Raw genomic sequence first — 14988 nt, 5'->3', positions numbered from 1 at the left:
TGTGTAGGTTGACACACAAAAATACACATCTGTGGGCCACATTCTAGCTCCAGGGCACAAGTTGGCAATCTCCATAAAACAGTTTGAATGGTGTGGCTTGAGATATTAGCCCACCAATGCACCCCCGCCCAGGGACCTACAGAAGATAATTCACAGAGCACCTGCTTGGGAACTTAAAAATTTGTTTTGGGAATTTTTTGAAGAGCTTAGTCCCTGTAAGGATGCATTATTTTGTTTCCATTGGCTTTACTTCCAGGCTTAGCCTCGGAGTACAAGCTTCAGGGAAAGGTAGTCTTTTTTTCTTTTTTTAAGTTTATTTATTTACTTAGAGAGTGAATGAGCTAGGAAGAGGCAGGGGTGTAGAGAATCCCAAGCAGGCTCCACATTGCAAGCACAGAGCCCAATGCAAGGCTTGAACTCATGAACCGTGAGCCGAGATCTTGAGTCAGATGCTTAACCAATTAAGCCACCCAGGCATCCCCAGGGAAATGTAGTCCTAAAAGTCAGAGCCCTAAACACAAAACAGAAACAAAACTCAGGCTACCAGTCTGGCTCATATATCTCCAAACTTTCAGACACACATTAAACACTTTAAGATTTATTTATTTATAAATAATAATTGCTACCATTACAGAATAGCATTTAAACTTTCTCACTTCAATTTCAAAGGAGAACAAAATGCACTCTTTTTTTTTCTTTTCAGAGCTGCAAGTGGGCACACGACAAAAAGAACTTCTGGATATTGACAGTTCATCTGTGATTCTCGAAGATGGAATAACCAAGCTAAATACCATTGGCCACTATGAGGTAAGAGCAAGGCTTAGCCCCCAACATCTCCTTCCCCAGGCCCAATCCTGTCTTGATAGATCATCTCCAGGTAGTAGCCCGGCAATTGTTTAAAAAAAAAATTATGGGACCCCCACCATTTTCTGGCAATTTGCAGATGGCTTGTTTGCAGGTCAGCAGTTTTCTTTAGTTGCTCGTTTGGAAGAGCCTGGGCATTACTGTGTCTCGTGGTCAACAGTTCCCCCCCCCACCCCCGCCGGGTCACCCCCTTCCCACCCCCTCCCCAAGGCCTTCGATTTTCATGTGACTGATCAGTCTCCATCCGGCAGTTTGGGTGGGAAACTTCACCTCACAGGTCTCCATGGTGTTCACAGAGCCACATAACCTTTGTGTGGGGTCCTTTTTTTCTGAAGAAGTCCTACATTTCCTGTTCCTTTGCAATATTCAGTAATACATCCTTTTTTTATGTTTATTTTTGAGAGCCAGACAGAGAAAGCGAGAGCAGGGGAAGGGCAGAGAGAGAGGGAGACACAGAATCTGAAGCAGGCTCCAGGCTCTGAGCTGTCAGCATAGAGCCCAAAGCGGGGCTCGAACCCACAAACCCATGAGATCATGACCCGAGTCAAAGTCAGATGCTTGACCGACTCAGCCACCCAGGTGTCCCCAGTAATAGCTCCTTTGGCCCCTGACCCACATGCTGGGTGAGTGCCAAGGTGGGTGTGGGGTGCACATGACCTCTCAGAGATCTGTGTGCCAGAGAAGCCTGCATGGCACGAGAGAGAGAGAGAGAGACAGAGACAGAGACAGGAGGCAGGGAAGGTTCTGGAACACACTGAGATGAATACTGGGAGTCATTCAGCAACATTATCCAAATCTTTGGTGAATATCTGCTATGTGCCGGGTTGCACACAAGAGGAACAAAGACCAAGTTCCTGACTTCAAGGAGCCTACCACCCCCGGGAGGGGATGAAGAAGGGGGAAGACAAGTATGAGGCAACACCTATGGTGTAAGAGTGCTGCGGCTCAGAGCATCAGAGAAAGCTTCCTGGAGAAAGCTGACCAAGCAGAGACCTAAAGAATGAGTACTTTCCCGGTCTGGGATGGGGCACCAGCACACCCCACAGGGAAGGGAGAAGACACATGTTCTTCCACACAAAGACTTGCAGCTGCCTAAAACTTGAGATGGGGGGGGTGGGGGTTGGCGGTGAGAGCCAATAATAGCCAATGTGACGGAGGCCTCACTCTGTGCCAGGTGCTGCCCTCAGCATTGCCCCTTACTCTGGCTTAGTCCATCCCATGTATAGCAGTCCTATGAGGTAGGTGCTGTTACTAACCCTTTTTATAGATGGTACACTCAGGGACGTTTACCAGCAGCTAGTCAGTGGCAGAGCCAAGATTTGGACTCAGATAGTTGGGTTCTAGGGTCTGTGGCTTAACCAGTACCTGCCAAAGCCTGACTGAGAGGAAGGCAGAGAAATGGGGAGGGAGGCAAGGAGGGGAGATACGGATTGTACAGCCCTATCAGCTTCTTCAGGAATTGGACTTTTGTCCCAACAATAATCCCAAGAAGCCACGGGAGGATCTTAAGCAGGGGAGATTTGTATCTCAGACATGCCTGTGGCTGTGTCTGAAGCATGGTTATAAGAGGTACAAAGCTGGAACTAGGGAGACCCTTAGAAGCTGTCACTGGAAGAATTTCAGGTGAGGAATGATGTTGGTCAGAAATGACATGGTGGCTCTTGAGATGGAGACAAGCGGAGGGACTCAGAGATGGGCAGGAGATAGGCACCATAAACCATGCAGGTGGGAGGGTCCCTGGGTAGAGGAGCAGCCAAGATGGCGGGCAGATGCATTGATGCAGTAGGTCTTCCAGAGACAGAGGAGACAGCAGGAGCAGCTTCCCAGGCCACTCGGAGAGTAGGCGCCTCCTGTCTTTCATGCCTGCGAAGTCCCTGGGAAATAAATGTGTTTGCACGGAGAAGGCCTTTGGACCCTGCGGGCTCTCCCCTCTCCAGGGAGGAAGCAGAGACCATTCTTGAGCAGAGCTTTCTGGGCAGTGGCCAGAAACAGAGGACACCTCTTCCTTGGGCTCTTTGGCTAAGTGGTTCTTAGAACTAGTTTGGAAATAGCTTCTTTGGGTGACACCTGGGTGGGCGCCACCGGAGCCTTTGCCGGAGAACATCCAGTAGAGAGAGCCACGGGGTAGCGACTTGCTTTCGTGCTCACCCTCCCGCAGCTCAGACTTTCCAACCTTGAAGTCATCTTGCCAAGAGCTGTTGGTCTCAGCTTTTGGAACTTGTAAAAATCCCCAGGGGGCTTTCTGAGCGTATGTATGCCTGTGAGCCACACTCAGAGAAGCCGTGCTCCAGAGGGAATTTAATGGATAGGAGGTTAGAGTTAGGGGTGCTGCCTGGCAAGTGTAAGAACTTAGGGGCTTATCAGGGCATCAGTTTGAAGTTCAGGCTTGCAGCCTGGCAGTCACCTTCCCTCTGTGTTGTCTGGGTAGCGAGTTTGTCTCGGCGGGTTTAGAAGGAACACCACCACAGACGCCCTCCTTTGGCGAGCTAATGTGCTTGTCTTGCTCAGCTGTGCCAGGAGGGCTGGGCCACCCTGATCAGGCTTTTTGGAGTCCCCCGGCGACTGTGTGGCATGAGGTGGACCACAAAGGAAGGGGGTGTGGCCACTCACTGCCCTTCAGAGGGAAAGGCAGGACAAGCCACTCCAGCAGGGAAAAGGAAGAACCACCATAGCTGTCTGCAAGGCCAGGGGGAGGGCCGTCAGGAAAGATAGAACATCAGTCTTCACTGGAGACATCGGCCGTGCTAGACACCTATCTGCTTAAGGATGATAATGAAATTAATCCGGCCTGTAGTCATTTCCCGTCCAAATGATTTATTGGCTTCATACCCTAGCATTGCCACATGGTGGTAATAAATGACAAGACTAGGACACAAGGGCTTAAAGGATTCTCCTGATGTTTAAAAAGCTAAGCCGTAAGGCAAATAAACTCAGAGAGCTTGAAGGAAACTGGGGAGGTCATCGGCCCTGTGCTCTCCATGCCTGGACCATCTCAAATGCCCTGTTTTTCAAAGACAGCTCAGAAAAAAAGTATCCACCACTACCCTCGGCCACCGAACTCTATCCCCAGTTTAGTAGTTCCCCTGCAGATTCAAAATTGGGAGTAATTTGACAGGGGTAGGCTGAAGCTCACTTTTGTGCTTCCGTTAAAAATTTTCTCCTGGAGCTTACGTTTCCCTCCAAAGAGACAAGATGCTAATTACCACTCTTATTTACTAAAGCACCCTAGTTTGAGTCACTGCAAGTACTTGAAAGCAAAAAACTGTATTTCATTTAAAAATAGGGTCTAACTCGGAATTTTAAGTGATTCAGACTCATCTCCCTCCAATTAGCCCAAATTACTTAGGTTTTAAAGTTAATCTTTAGTGACGGCCAGTTCCTCCTACTATCTAAACAAAGTCCCGTTGCTGGAGTGGAAACCTGGTTCTTCTCTCCTGTTCTGTCCTTAGGGCAAACAGAGTGTAGCTGATTTCCTCTGAATGATTTACTGTCCAAATATTTGAAGAACAGGTTTCTAGAGGGGATCTGAAGGCACAGCAAAAATATAGCATCTCATGGACCAGATGCAGCCTCCACAGCCCCAAATTGCTGGCAATGCTCTGTCATCTATAGGATGGCATCCTTGCCAACCCTGGGCGTCGCCAAGATTGCTTTGCATAGTGATGACAGCACTGTTCATGTGCATAAGCACAATTCAGGTTCACAACCCTATGATGAAGGTGCTTTTATTACCCTCGTTTTCCATCAGATGAGTGCAGAGGAGGGTAGATTTCTGCTACAGTCTCCTTCCGTCCCGTGCAAACAAGGGGTAAAACCAGCATCTTTACAAACACATTAAGCCAGAGGCATCTTTATCCCCTATAATTAAATCCTCCCCAAGTGCTTCCTTAACTGGCCATCGCTGAGTGTGCCTTTCCTATTAAGGAAACTGCACTGTGTTTTGGAGCTGATAAGATCAGTTGTGTGTGTATGGAGAGGTGTCTCTGGGTCCAGGCTTTCTTCCCCTCCCCTGCACCTCCGTGTGACCTTTTGCTGGACGGTGTTATCACACTTACACCCCACAATAGGGTGGCATCGCATATACAGAACAGGTGTTGTGTCCAGCAGGAAAGGCCCTCTAGAGACTTCGCCTCACATTCTGAACCATGAGGTTCTGAGGGGCAGAAAAGATGTTTAAACCACTGTGATGTTGAAGAACGCTCTCGTAACAGGTGCATGCTAATGCCGCAGTGGTCGTCGCCACCGCTAAAGTTGTCATTCAAATGACATGTAGAGCTCACAGGGATGTTCCAAAGTGTCTGCTAGGTAAAGTCAGCGGTCCGTCCAATCAGGTGTGTCATCCGTGACACTAAAATAAAGGGATTTGACTATCTCTAAAGGTCTCTTGCGGCACGAATGACTTTAGACACTTATTTATTCATTAAACAAGCACAGAATGCTTCTTGTATACTGGGCACTGTTCCAGGGGCTCTTACAAATAGCAGCTCCTTTAGTCCTCTGTACAGCCCAGTGAGGTAGATGGATACTATCATTATTCCCATTCTAGGGCACAGGGAGAGGTTCTGCGTAGCTCTTCTCAATGATGCCCCAAGGCCGGAAGCAGATGAATCAGCAATGGCGCTGGAGACATGGCTCTTCTCAGGGCCGGAGAGATAGGCTTGGCTCCAGCTGGGCTTGTAGCCCATGCCTCCAGCCTCTAAGGCAGCCTCGGCTAGGAAGCTGGGCCAAATGATGAAAAATCCTGGTAGTTACTTTCTCTGATGTCATATCCAAAAAGGTAACTTCTCTTAAAATCTTCTGATGAATCTCATGTCTGTGAGTTTATCAAAATCCTTATTTTTAATTCTACTTCAACATAATTTAAGGCCAGTGTTCCTTGAAGATGACAACAATTGCCTTCTTCAGATAGGAGGCCTCTTGCAGGCATCCCAGAGCTCACCACCCCAGCCCAACAAAAGCAGGGGAGTGCTTAAGGTTCCCAATTTCAGGCACACTTTTAGAGAGCAAACTGGCTCCTAGAGGACGAGGTCTGGTTCTGACAGTCCTCAGAGAGAGTTTGCTACTGGCCCAGGCTGAATTCCAAGTACCCAAGGAAGATGCAAGAGCCCTACTGGCATTTTAACTAGTTGGAAGCATCCTTTAGAGCTGTCCTGGGTGTCAGGAACCACATGTATGATCTGATATGTGTGTTGGGAGTGTTCTGATGGGCCCCTTCCAAACACTCCAATGAACACTGAACCTCCTTTGCTAATGGACTGAGCAAGGTTATCCCTCTGGCCCTGAGAAACAGGATTCCTTTATTATCTGCCTCCAGCCTTGGGGTGTCAGTGGGAAGAGCTAAGGGTGTAGGTGGGGAAAGCAAAATTGATGAGTGGTTGTGGGGACAACGCTGGTTGAATAGAGTTCTGCTTTCACATAATACCATTTTAGGAATGAGGGATACCAGTAAGGGTTTCCATGTGGTGATGTGTATTGATTACTGTGTTTTCAGTTTTTTTTTTTTTTTAAGAAAAAAAGTATCACAATATTTCATAATTTTCCATACAATTCTTAGGCTGAAATTCCAGCTTTCCTCTTAGACTAAGCAATATGAAATTACCAACATTTGACCATTTTTACCCATAAAAAATGGCAGTTTTGTGAGACTAAATATAAATTCAATCTTATATATCTAGAAGATCTATCCTTACGGAATTTTCTTCAACTCATGCCACAAGGATAGGGCTTTGCCACAGAGAAGGCCTACCTTGGCTTGCACGTGATTTGGAGGATGTGTACCTCCTGCTGATTTCAGGAGTGATTTTAAATTGTCGACCTGAGTCCATTTAGCCTTGTGCGGTCACACTTCCTAATTCTGATAATGGAGGAGTCTACGGTTTTCTCTACCTTGTTCCAACATGGGCCAGTCATCATCGAAGGGGTATCGCCTTCTTGTCTCATTGAATCCCGGAGCACTGTGAGACTGGGAGGAATTTAATTTGAAATTGCCGTGCGCTCCCAGTTCTGCTCTGGGCTGGAGAAACATTCCCGCCGCAGACCCATCTAGTGACATTAATCTTTCTTTGATTTAATTTGGTTTTCATTCCTAAAGTAGGGGCCCAGAGGCCGCTCCCTGCCTCACAGGAGTACAGGAGGATTAATGAGTCACTCTCAGGAAAGCATTTGGAGCTCCTCAGATGGAACAAACAGTATCATATTTTTAACACTTTAGATTCTGTGGCACTTTTCAAAACGGCATTTCTGTCCTTAACTCAGCAGCCGCTGACTTGTGCAAAATAGAAAATGGAAACCTTATCCCCCCACCAAACATCTGTAAGTGAACTGGTTTCTGTCTTACGATGGTGTTAAAGTGTCACGTGGGGGGAAATGTTCCAGCCCCAGAGCAGCTGTGAAAGTTAGAAATACACTCACACACACATGCTCAGACACACACACACACAACTCAACCACTAATAAAATGCTTTTACACTTGCTCTCGGGAGATGATTTCAGAATAAAATTTCCGTGGTACAAGCTGCGTGTGCGCTATCTTAATGCCTGAGCACAGTGCCAGCAGTGAGTCCTTGCCAGCTCTTGAAAAGACATTTGAACCTCTGGCAGGGCTGCTTATCGGAAAGCCCATCCGTGGTGTTTGTGATTATAGGGTAAGGGTGCTCACGTTTAGCAAAACAAAGCGTCTGACGGTAGTGGAGTATTGGCTCAACACTCAACAGGATCCATTTGGGATTCATTCTTTGACAATTACCCAGAATGAATCACCAGCTTCCTTTTATAAAAAGATATTTATTGGCTTAGAAACAGAGCATATCCAGCTCTTCATGGGGAGGAATTTTAGAACTACGTTCAAACATTCTCATAAACTTGGTGTCTGAGTGTTGCTGAGAGGGTGCCTGCACAGAGTGTTTACTTTAATTGCATCAAATGTGGAGGAGAATGGAAAAAGCAGCCAGAAAACAATGAATGGCTCAAGGGGAAAGAGGAGGAGGTTTGGTAATAACAGCAGAGTCGAAGAATTCAATAAGAGTCCAAGCTGGAGACACTTTTCAGAGACCTGATGGCCCAGCCAGCCTCTGCTCAGCATTCCCCCTCCCTGCAAGATGTGAACACCAGCAGTTGGAGGCCTCTGGTCTAAACTTAGCAGCTGGCTAGACACAGCTGGCTGGACGGCTGTGCTCAGGGCCTCTGCAGGGCTGGCTCTCGCCCCGTGTTCCCTCCTCTGTGGGTGCAACCTGAAGGAGATTAGACCTTAATCCTTTGGCGCTTGCTAAGCAGGTTTGTACACTCTGATAACCAATGCGCAGCAGGCCAGAAGAGAAATTCTAGGTTTCTACTTTTTTCCAAATGGAGGAAGGCTAGGTCCAAAGTAGTATTAGAATTCAGACCAGACTGAGGACTTCAGAGTGGAGGGAAAAAGCACTCAGCTGACCATGTTCCGAAAAGACAGGGTTAATCCTCCCTCCATAGTCCCAGAATGAAGGCAAGGATTTGTGTATCCTTGACTTGCCTCTCTTCGGGGTTCCTTTGTCTTACATTTCTGTGGACTAGCCTCTCAGAATAATTTACTCCTCACAAGAAGTGAGGCCTGCCCCCTGCTTCTTAGCATCTAGTCCCCTTGGACACTCAGGGGCACTTCTTCCCCCAGTCGGTTGTGGGGGAGGGCCGTGCTGGAGGGCCATCCGGCCTTGGCTTTCATAGTCCCGAAAGGTCTCAGGTGAGAACTCCTGACTTTATAGACAAGAGAGGGTATGCGTGGGCCTTGCAGTAGTGTGTCAGTGTGGTAAAGGCATTTATTTGTCAAATTGTGTACATTTAAAATCTGTGGCAATTTTTTAGCAGCTCTATTGAGATATAATTTATATACCATAAAGGTCACCTTTTAAAATGTACAATGCAATGGTTTTTGGTGCATTTGCAGAGTTGTGTAGTCATCACCACAATCTAATTTTAGAACATTTTCATCACCCCCAAAAGAAACCTTGAATTCATTAGCAGTCACTCCTCATTCTTCTGACCCCTGCTTTAGGCAGCTAGTAATCTACTTTCTGTGTGCATAAATCTGTCTGTTCCGGACATTTTATCTAAATGGGATCATACAACATGTGGTCTTTTGTGGCTGGCTTTCACCTAGTATAATGTTTTTGAGGTTCATGTTGTAGCATGTCAATACTTCTGTCTTTAGTGTATGGCAGTTTTTTGTAATATATTCACACAATAATACAAAGTCATTTTAAAAGGACTGAATTGCTTGTAGCTGCAACAGTGTGGATACACATCACAGACCTTAAGATGACCCCGGGAAGCCAGACCTATACACACACACGCACACACACCCGTAGTTGACCCTTGAACAATGCAGGTTTGAATGGTGCAGGCCCACTTACATGCAGATATTTTCCAGTAAATACAGTACAGTGCTGTCAGTGTATCTTTTCTTACGATTTTAATACTTTTTTCTCTAGCCTTATAAGGATACAGTATGTAATACATACAACATACAAGATATGTATTAATTGACTTATTGGTAAGGCTTCCTGTCAACAGTAGGCAGTTAAGTTTTGGGGGAATCAAAGGTTTTATGTGGAGTTTCAACTGTGCAGGGGGCGGGTACCCCTAACCCCCATATTGTTCAAGGGTTAGCTGTACCATATAATTCCATTTATATGATGTTCAAGAACAGATGGAAGTCAGAATAGTGGTTATCTCTGGCTGAGGATGGGGTGGTTATTGACTGGGAGGGGATAACAGGGGTACTTCGTAGGACCTTGAAATACAATTTTTATCTTCATGTGAGTAGTGGTTACACAGGTGTATACTTAACATTTATTAAGCTGTATACTTAATATTAGTGAATGTGAAGTGCTTTCCTATAAGTTATACTTAATTGTAAAGTTTTTATTTAAAAGTATATGCAATTTTTATGATTTTGCAAGCTTTTTAAAAATACGATATTCCTGCAAAAAGAGAACAAATCATAAGTGTACTACTGGATGAATTATCGGAAAGTGAGCACACCCTGTAACTACGACTCAGGTCAAGAAAGAGAACATTATGGGTACCTCAGAAGCCCCCTCCAGGCCCCTCCCAATCACTAACCCCACTCTCTTGTCCAAACATCTAACATCATAGTTTGACTGTTTTTGTGTTTGTTTTAGCTTTACGTGATTGGAATCACATAGTATGTATTCCTCTGTGTTGGGCTTCTTTGCACATTACCACGGTGAGGTTTACCCATGCGGCGTGGAGCAGTAATTTGCTCATTTTTCACTGCTTTATATTCTGTTGTATGGACATACCCCAAATTATTTATTCATTGATGATGTTTGGTTGTTTCCAGTATGGGGCAATCGCATATAGTTTGCTATCAGGATATGCACTTATTTCTGTTGGATATATACCCGGATGTGAAATTGCTCTGTGATAAGGTAAACACCAGCTCTAGCGAACACAGCTTTGAACACCTGTTTCAGCATTTCTGAATACAGTAGGAACCTCAAACACATAGTGGCCCAAGCCTCTTTTGACCTCTGAGACGCTGGGATACTTCCTAACACAGCCTTGTCTTCCCCTCTGCCCGGGGTTGCCCCCCTCCCATTAGCCCTATGGTGTGCTGGCCCCCCTCTTCCAGCCTCACTGCATCTCGCTGCCTTGTCTATGTCCTTCACAGGACTGTGAGCTCCTTGAGGGCAGAGACAGTGTCTTCATCACCATTATAGCTCCAACTTCCAGCACATAGAAATTCTTGATAAATATTTAATAGATGAGAGAATGCAAGATCCAGCCAGCCATCTACCTCCTGGATGAAGTTGAGAAATGTATTAAATTTTGAAAACTCATATATTTTTTATCTTTGCTTTCAGATATCAAATGGATCCACTATAAAAGTCTTTAAGAAGATAGCAAATTTTACTACAGGTAACCGATATAATGTTAACCTTTTGTTCTCACCCACTTTTATACAAAGTATTGTTTTTTGCCTCTTTCAGATGTATTGTCACAAAAGTGAGATTGAGTTGTTTCTATGTAATTCTCTGAAATTGGAGAAAAGCCATTTTGATCTGTTTCTATTCCTAAGAACGTGAGCTTTGCAAAAAAGAGGACAGGAACCAGTAAATAGCAGTTGGCCGGACCACCCAGCAGAAAGGAAGCTGCTGCCTCTTGACAGCCCTGAACTCAGGGTAGAATCTCAGCCTTCCTCGCTCTGTTCCAACTCCTCAGTAGGATGGGGGCTAACAGAGAAGACCCCTCTGGCAAACTGAGAGGGAAGCCGGTAGATAATCACACAGCCCTGCAAGCACTGAACAAACAAGATAATCCACTTAGAAATCCAAATCTCCTTGCGATAGCAGCTGCAAAATTCCCAGAAAGCGGAGTGAGACAAACTAAATGGGGAGCTTTTATGGGAAAGTCAATGGGCTAGCCTCTAAACTCTCTACCCACCTCCCTGATGGTCTCAGGAAAGGAAGGCATTGTGACGGTGCCTTGAGAAATTCCCTAAATCCCAGTCTAGGTTTGTCTCCAGAGAAAGGATACCCCAGCTAAGACACTCTGTCCCCAGCCCTTGGAAAGTTTCTGGGCCTCATCAACAGCACTTTTCACACATATAACTGGAGGGGAGGCTTCCTGATTCCTAGATTCAATACTAGGAGCGGCCTCATAGGTCCCAATACCTGGTCAGTACAAACAGAGAATGCAGGGCCCCCAATTAAATAGAAAAGATAATTTGGTAGGTTGTAGGAAACCCCTCTGGGGAACCTCACAGTCCATCATTAGATCTGGCTATTTAGTGAGAGAAGCCATCTTGCAGAGGGTGGCTGCCATTCTGGCATAGGGAACTGCTGTCCTTGTGTTATAAAAAAGTAGAACTTTGTATTTTAAGCTTCAAAGATCGGGGATCTCACATTTGGATCTCTTCATGGGACCTCAAGGCAGTCAACGTCTCTGTTTCTTCCCTGTCCAGTTCAGCTGAGAGCCATTATTTTGATCACTCTCCTCCTAACCCTTCACCTTCTCCTGTCCCTGTCCCCTATGTACTACCCTCTCTGTCACATCCCAGCCCTGGATGAACCCAATACTAGCCTTTCCTAAACCTATATCCAGGCAGCCACTGGAGGAAGATACACAACAGCATAGTTTGGAGTCACTATAATTTCATGGTGCCCAACATGACTGGGACCCTCAATGCAGCCTACACCCACTAAATTTCTCTAGGTAACTCACTCTGTGTTCTCCAGAATTCTGCCTTCTCTCCTCAAAGCTCTGACCTACATGGCTCTATCAGCAGCAGACTTGATCCTGTACATCACAGAGAAAACAGGAATCAGAACTCCATCAACATCTAGCACCAAGCCTACCACCCTACCTGCATCTGCCCATTTCTGCCTGTGCTCCTTCCCACCCCCAGCAGCATTCCAGGATTTCCTTCCTCTTATCCAAGGCCAGTCTCTCACCTGTGTCTTCAATCCCATCATTTCCAACCTTCCAAGCATTCTTACGCCACAGACAATCTTCTCTCACCTAAATTTTCTATACCTCCCCACTTACTACAGCTTTTGTTAGTGTTTCAAGGTATTCTATCTCCTTCATCTTCAAAACAAAAAACCTAGTCCCTTGATCCTTCTTTTCCATTTACCATTCCCTTTACTACCACATTTCTTTCAGGACTGTCCTCACCCTGTGTCACTGTCACGCTTGCTCTATAAACTCCCAACTCATTGCCCTTCTTTCAGATCCCAGGAGGGGTCACGTTCCTTCCACCTTAGGGTCTTTGCACCCATTCCCCTTCTTCCATTTGCCTGGCTAACTAGTCATTCACTTAGGTTCAGCTCCAACACCCTTCCCCTGAAAAACCTCCCAGAGTAGGGCCGGCCTTTGTCAGTTACTTTCTTAGCATATACTTCTTCAGGAGCCTTATCACAGTTGTAGTTAAATAATTGTATAATTAATAGTATGAAGTCTCTCATTGGCTAGGATGTAAATTCCACTGGGGTGGGGGGGTAACTAGGTCTGTGTTAAGATTGCCTTTTGCCTAGGAGCCCCTGGCACTCAGTAGCTGCCCCCAGGTACATTTGTTCATGAGTGGGGCTTGAACCTCTCCTACTCACCCAATGAAGGATCATTCAGCCTGTTTTAATACTTCCAGGAATAGGGAACCTGCTTCCTACTCCCTGGCCCGTTCAGTCTTCACGTTGTTAAGATCTTAAGATGCAACAGGGTAAAAAAAACAAAAAAATAGCTGTGAAGAGCTCAAGTAACCTCTTCTGTTTATAGCACAAATGGGGCATTTTATGAGAAGGCCAATTAGCCCGTGGTTGTTTTTTTAATAGACTGTTTTCTCCCCCTTTCTCTGGCATTCAGATGTGGAATACTCAGAAGACCACTGCCATTTGGTGAGTTCAGTCTTTCTTGTGCTTGCCACTGAACTGGATGCCTTCTGTAGCATGAACGGTCTCCTTGGGTAACGCTTCTAGTCTGTCTTCCCTTTAGATTTTACCAGATTCGGAAGCATTCCAAGATGTGCAAGGAAAGAGACATCGAGGGAAGCACAAGTTCAAAGTAAAAGAAATGTATCTGACAAAGCTGCTGTCGACCAAGGTACACTTAACTGTTCTGGGAGTGCTTTTATGGCTACCTTGGGGGTGTATGATGTGTTTGACTTAATTTCCACTGAAGTGTGAAAATGTTACAAATCCCTTGTGCCTTCTAGCAAAGCAAAATGAAAGTTTAAATGGTAAACATTTCCTACCCTCCTCTTCTTTTTAGAAACTGCAAAGATAATGGCACTTTACAAATTTTGACTGCAGTATCTTCAATCAGGGATTTAATATTGTTCCCAGTCCTTTACCCACGATTTCACTATTGTTATTTTTTAGGTTCATGGTGTAATTATTCGTTTTTATTTGTTCTTATAGAGGAGCAATAAAACTCCCTTTGAATTGCAAATAAAATGAAGGGTGGGGTCAGTGACGGTAAACCTACTAAATCTTTTTTTATTTTTCCACTTTAAAGTTAAGAATTCTGTTCACATGTAAAAGTGTCAGATGTGAAAGCTGTTGGAATACCAAACCAGAAGCAAATTTTACTTTATCTGGCTTTGAGTGAGATTAACAGAAGTCTGTGGTGATCCTTTTTTTTCCCCCTGAAATGACTAGCAATATAAATGCTATTATCTACACCTGGCCCTGGTCTCCTGATGGGCATGCTTCTTCAGATTATAGCAGAGGGTATGCTTAGAGCTCAGTAAATTTGTTTAGTGGCTAAAGGACAGCCAGAGCCTCTTGATTTTCTCATCTGTCCCACAGAGATCTGCCTATTTGTCTTTTGTAAAACACTCAGATGCTTTGGAAAGTAGAGAATAAAAACCTCTGATGGAAATACATGCAACAGGAACAATTCTGGGAACTGAGCAACATTGAGTTTTTCTAGGCTGAAGATAACTAATAAAAGCTAAACATCCATGGCTTCTTGATCTATGCACGCAGCCCTACAACTGACATTTCAACTGCTGGAGACTTCTACGATACCCTCATTGTTGACTAAACCTAAACCTGGGCATGGATTTTCAGGATGCTTGACCCACATGGAGTGTTGGCCTCATTTGATAATTTTACATATTTTCTCTTCAGGTTTTTTTTTTTTTTCTGTTTTGTACATCATTTTCTCTGAACTGGCATTTCATTTTCTATTGTATTCAAAACTGCTACCCTATTTTTTAAATCTCCCACGTCTGATGCTCTCTTTCAGGTGGCAATTCATTCTGTGCTTGAAAAACTTTTTAGAAGCATTTGGAGTTTACCCAACAGCAGAGCCCCATTTGCTATAAAATACTTTTTTGACTTTTTGGATGCCCAGGCTGAAAACAAAAAAATCACAGATCCTGATGTCGTACATATTTGGAAAACAAACAGGTGGGAACAAACAGTATGTGATTACTGACTGTTTTCAAGAATCTGGGACAGAATCTTAACCAAAAGGAGGGCATGGATAGTTACAGAAGGATTCATTATCCCTAGATCAGAATCTTTTGGCTTGGTAAGCTATCATGTCAAAGCAGATTCTTCCTCTGTTACTATTTTTTAACAAGAACAAAACCCTTCCTATGCTGTGATCCTATTCTTTAGGATAACA

General features: G+C 44.9%; 1 protein-coding gene across 1 annotated transcript in view; it reads left to right on the top strand.

Annotated features, from left to right (window-relative positions):
- Positions 1-14988, top strand: part of PLXNC1 (plexin C1) — a 148895-nt gene that overhangs the window by 125291 nt on the left and 8616 nt on the right. Inside the window, exons 23-27 of the mRNA XM_019446434.2 lie at positions 704-807; positions 10722-10776; positions 13219-13250; positions 13348-13455; positions 14605-14768. Coding sequence (XP_019301979.1) covers positions 704-807; positions 10722-10776; positions 13219-13250; positions 13348-13455; positions 14605-14768 — 463 coding nt within the window. The remainder of the gene's footprint in view (positions 1-703; positions 808-10721; positions 10777-13218; positions 13251-13347; positions 13456-14604; positions 14769-14988) is intronic.

Source organism: Panthera pardus, unplaced genomic scaffold (genome assembly GCF_024362965.1).
Source record: "Panthera pardus isolate Hobbes unplaced genomic scaffold, ASM2436296v1 HiC_scaffold_6, whole genome shotgun sequence".
NCBI lineage: Eukaryota > Metazoa > Chordata > Mammalia > Carnivora > Felidae > Panthera > Panthera pardus.
Note: the sequence above shows the minus strand (reverse complement) of the source record. Positions and strands in the feature narration are given on the sequence as shown.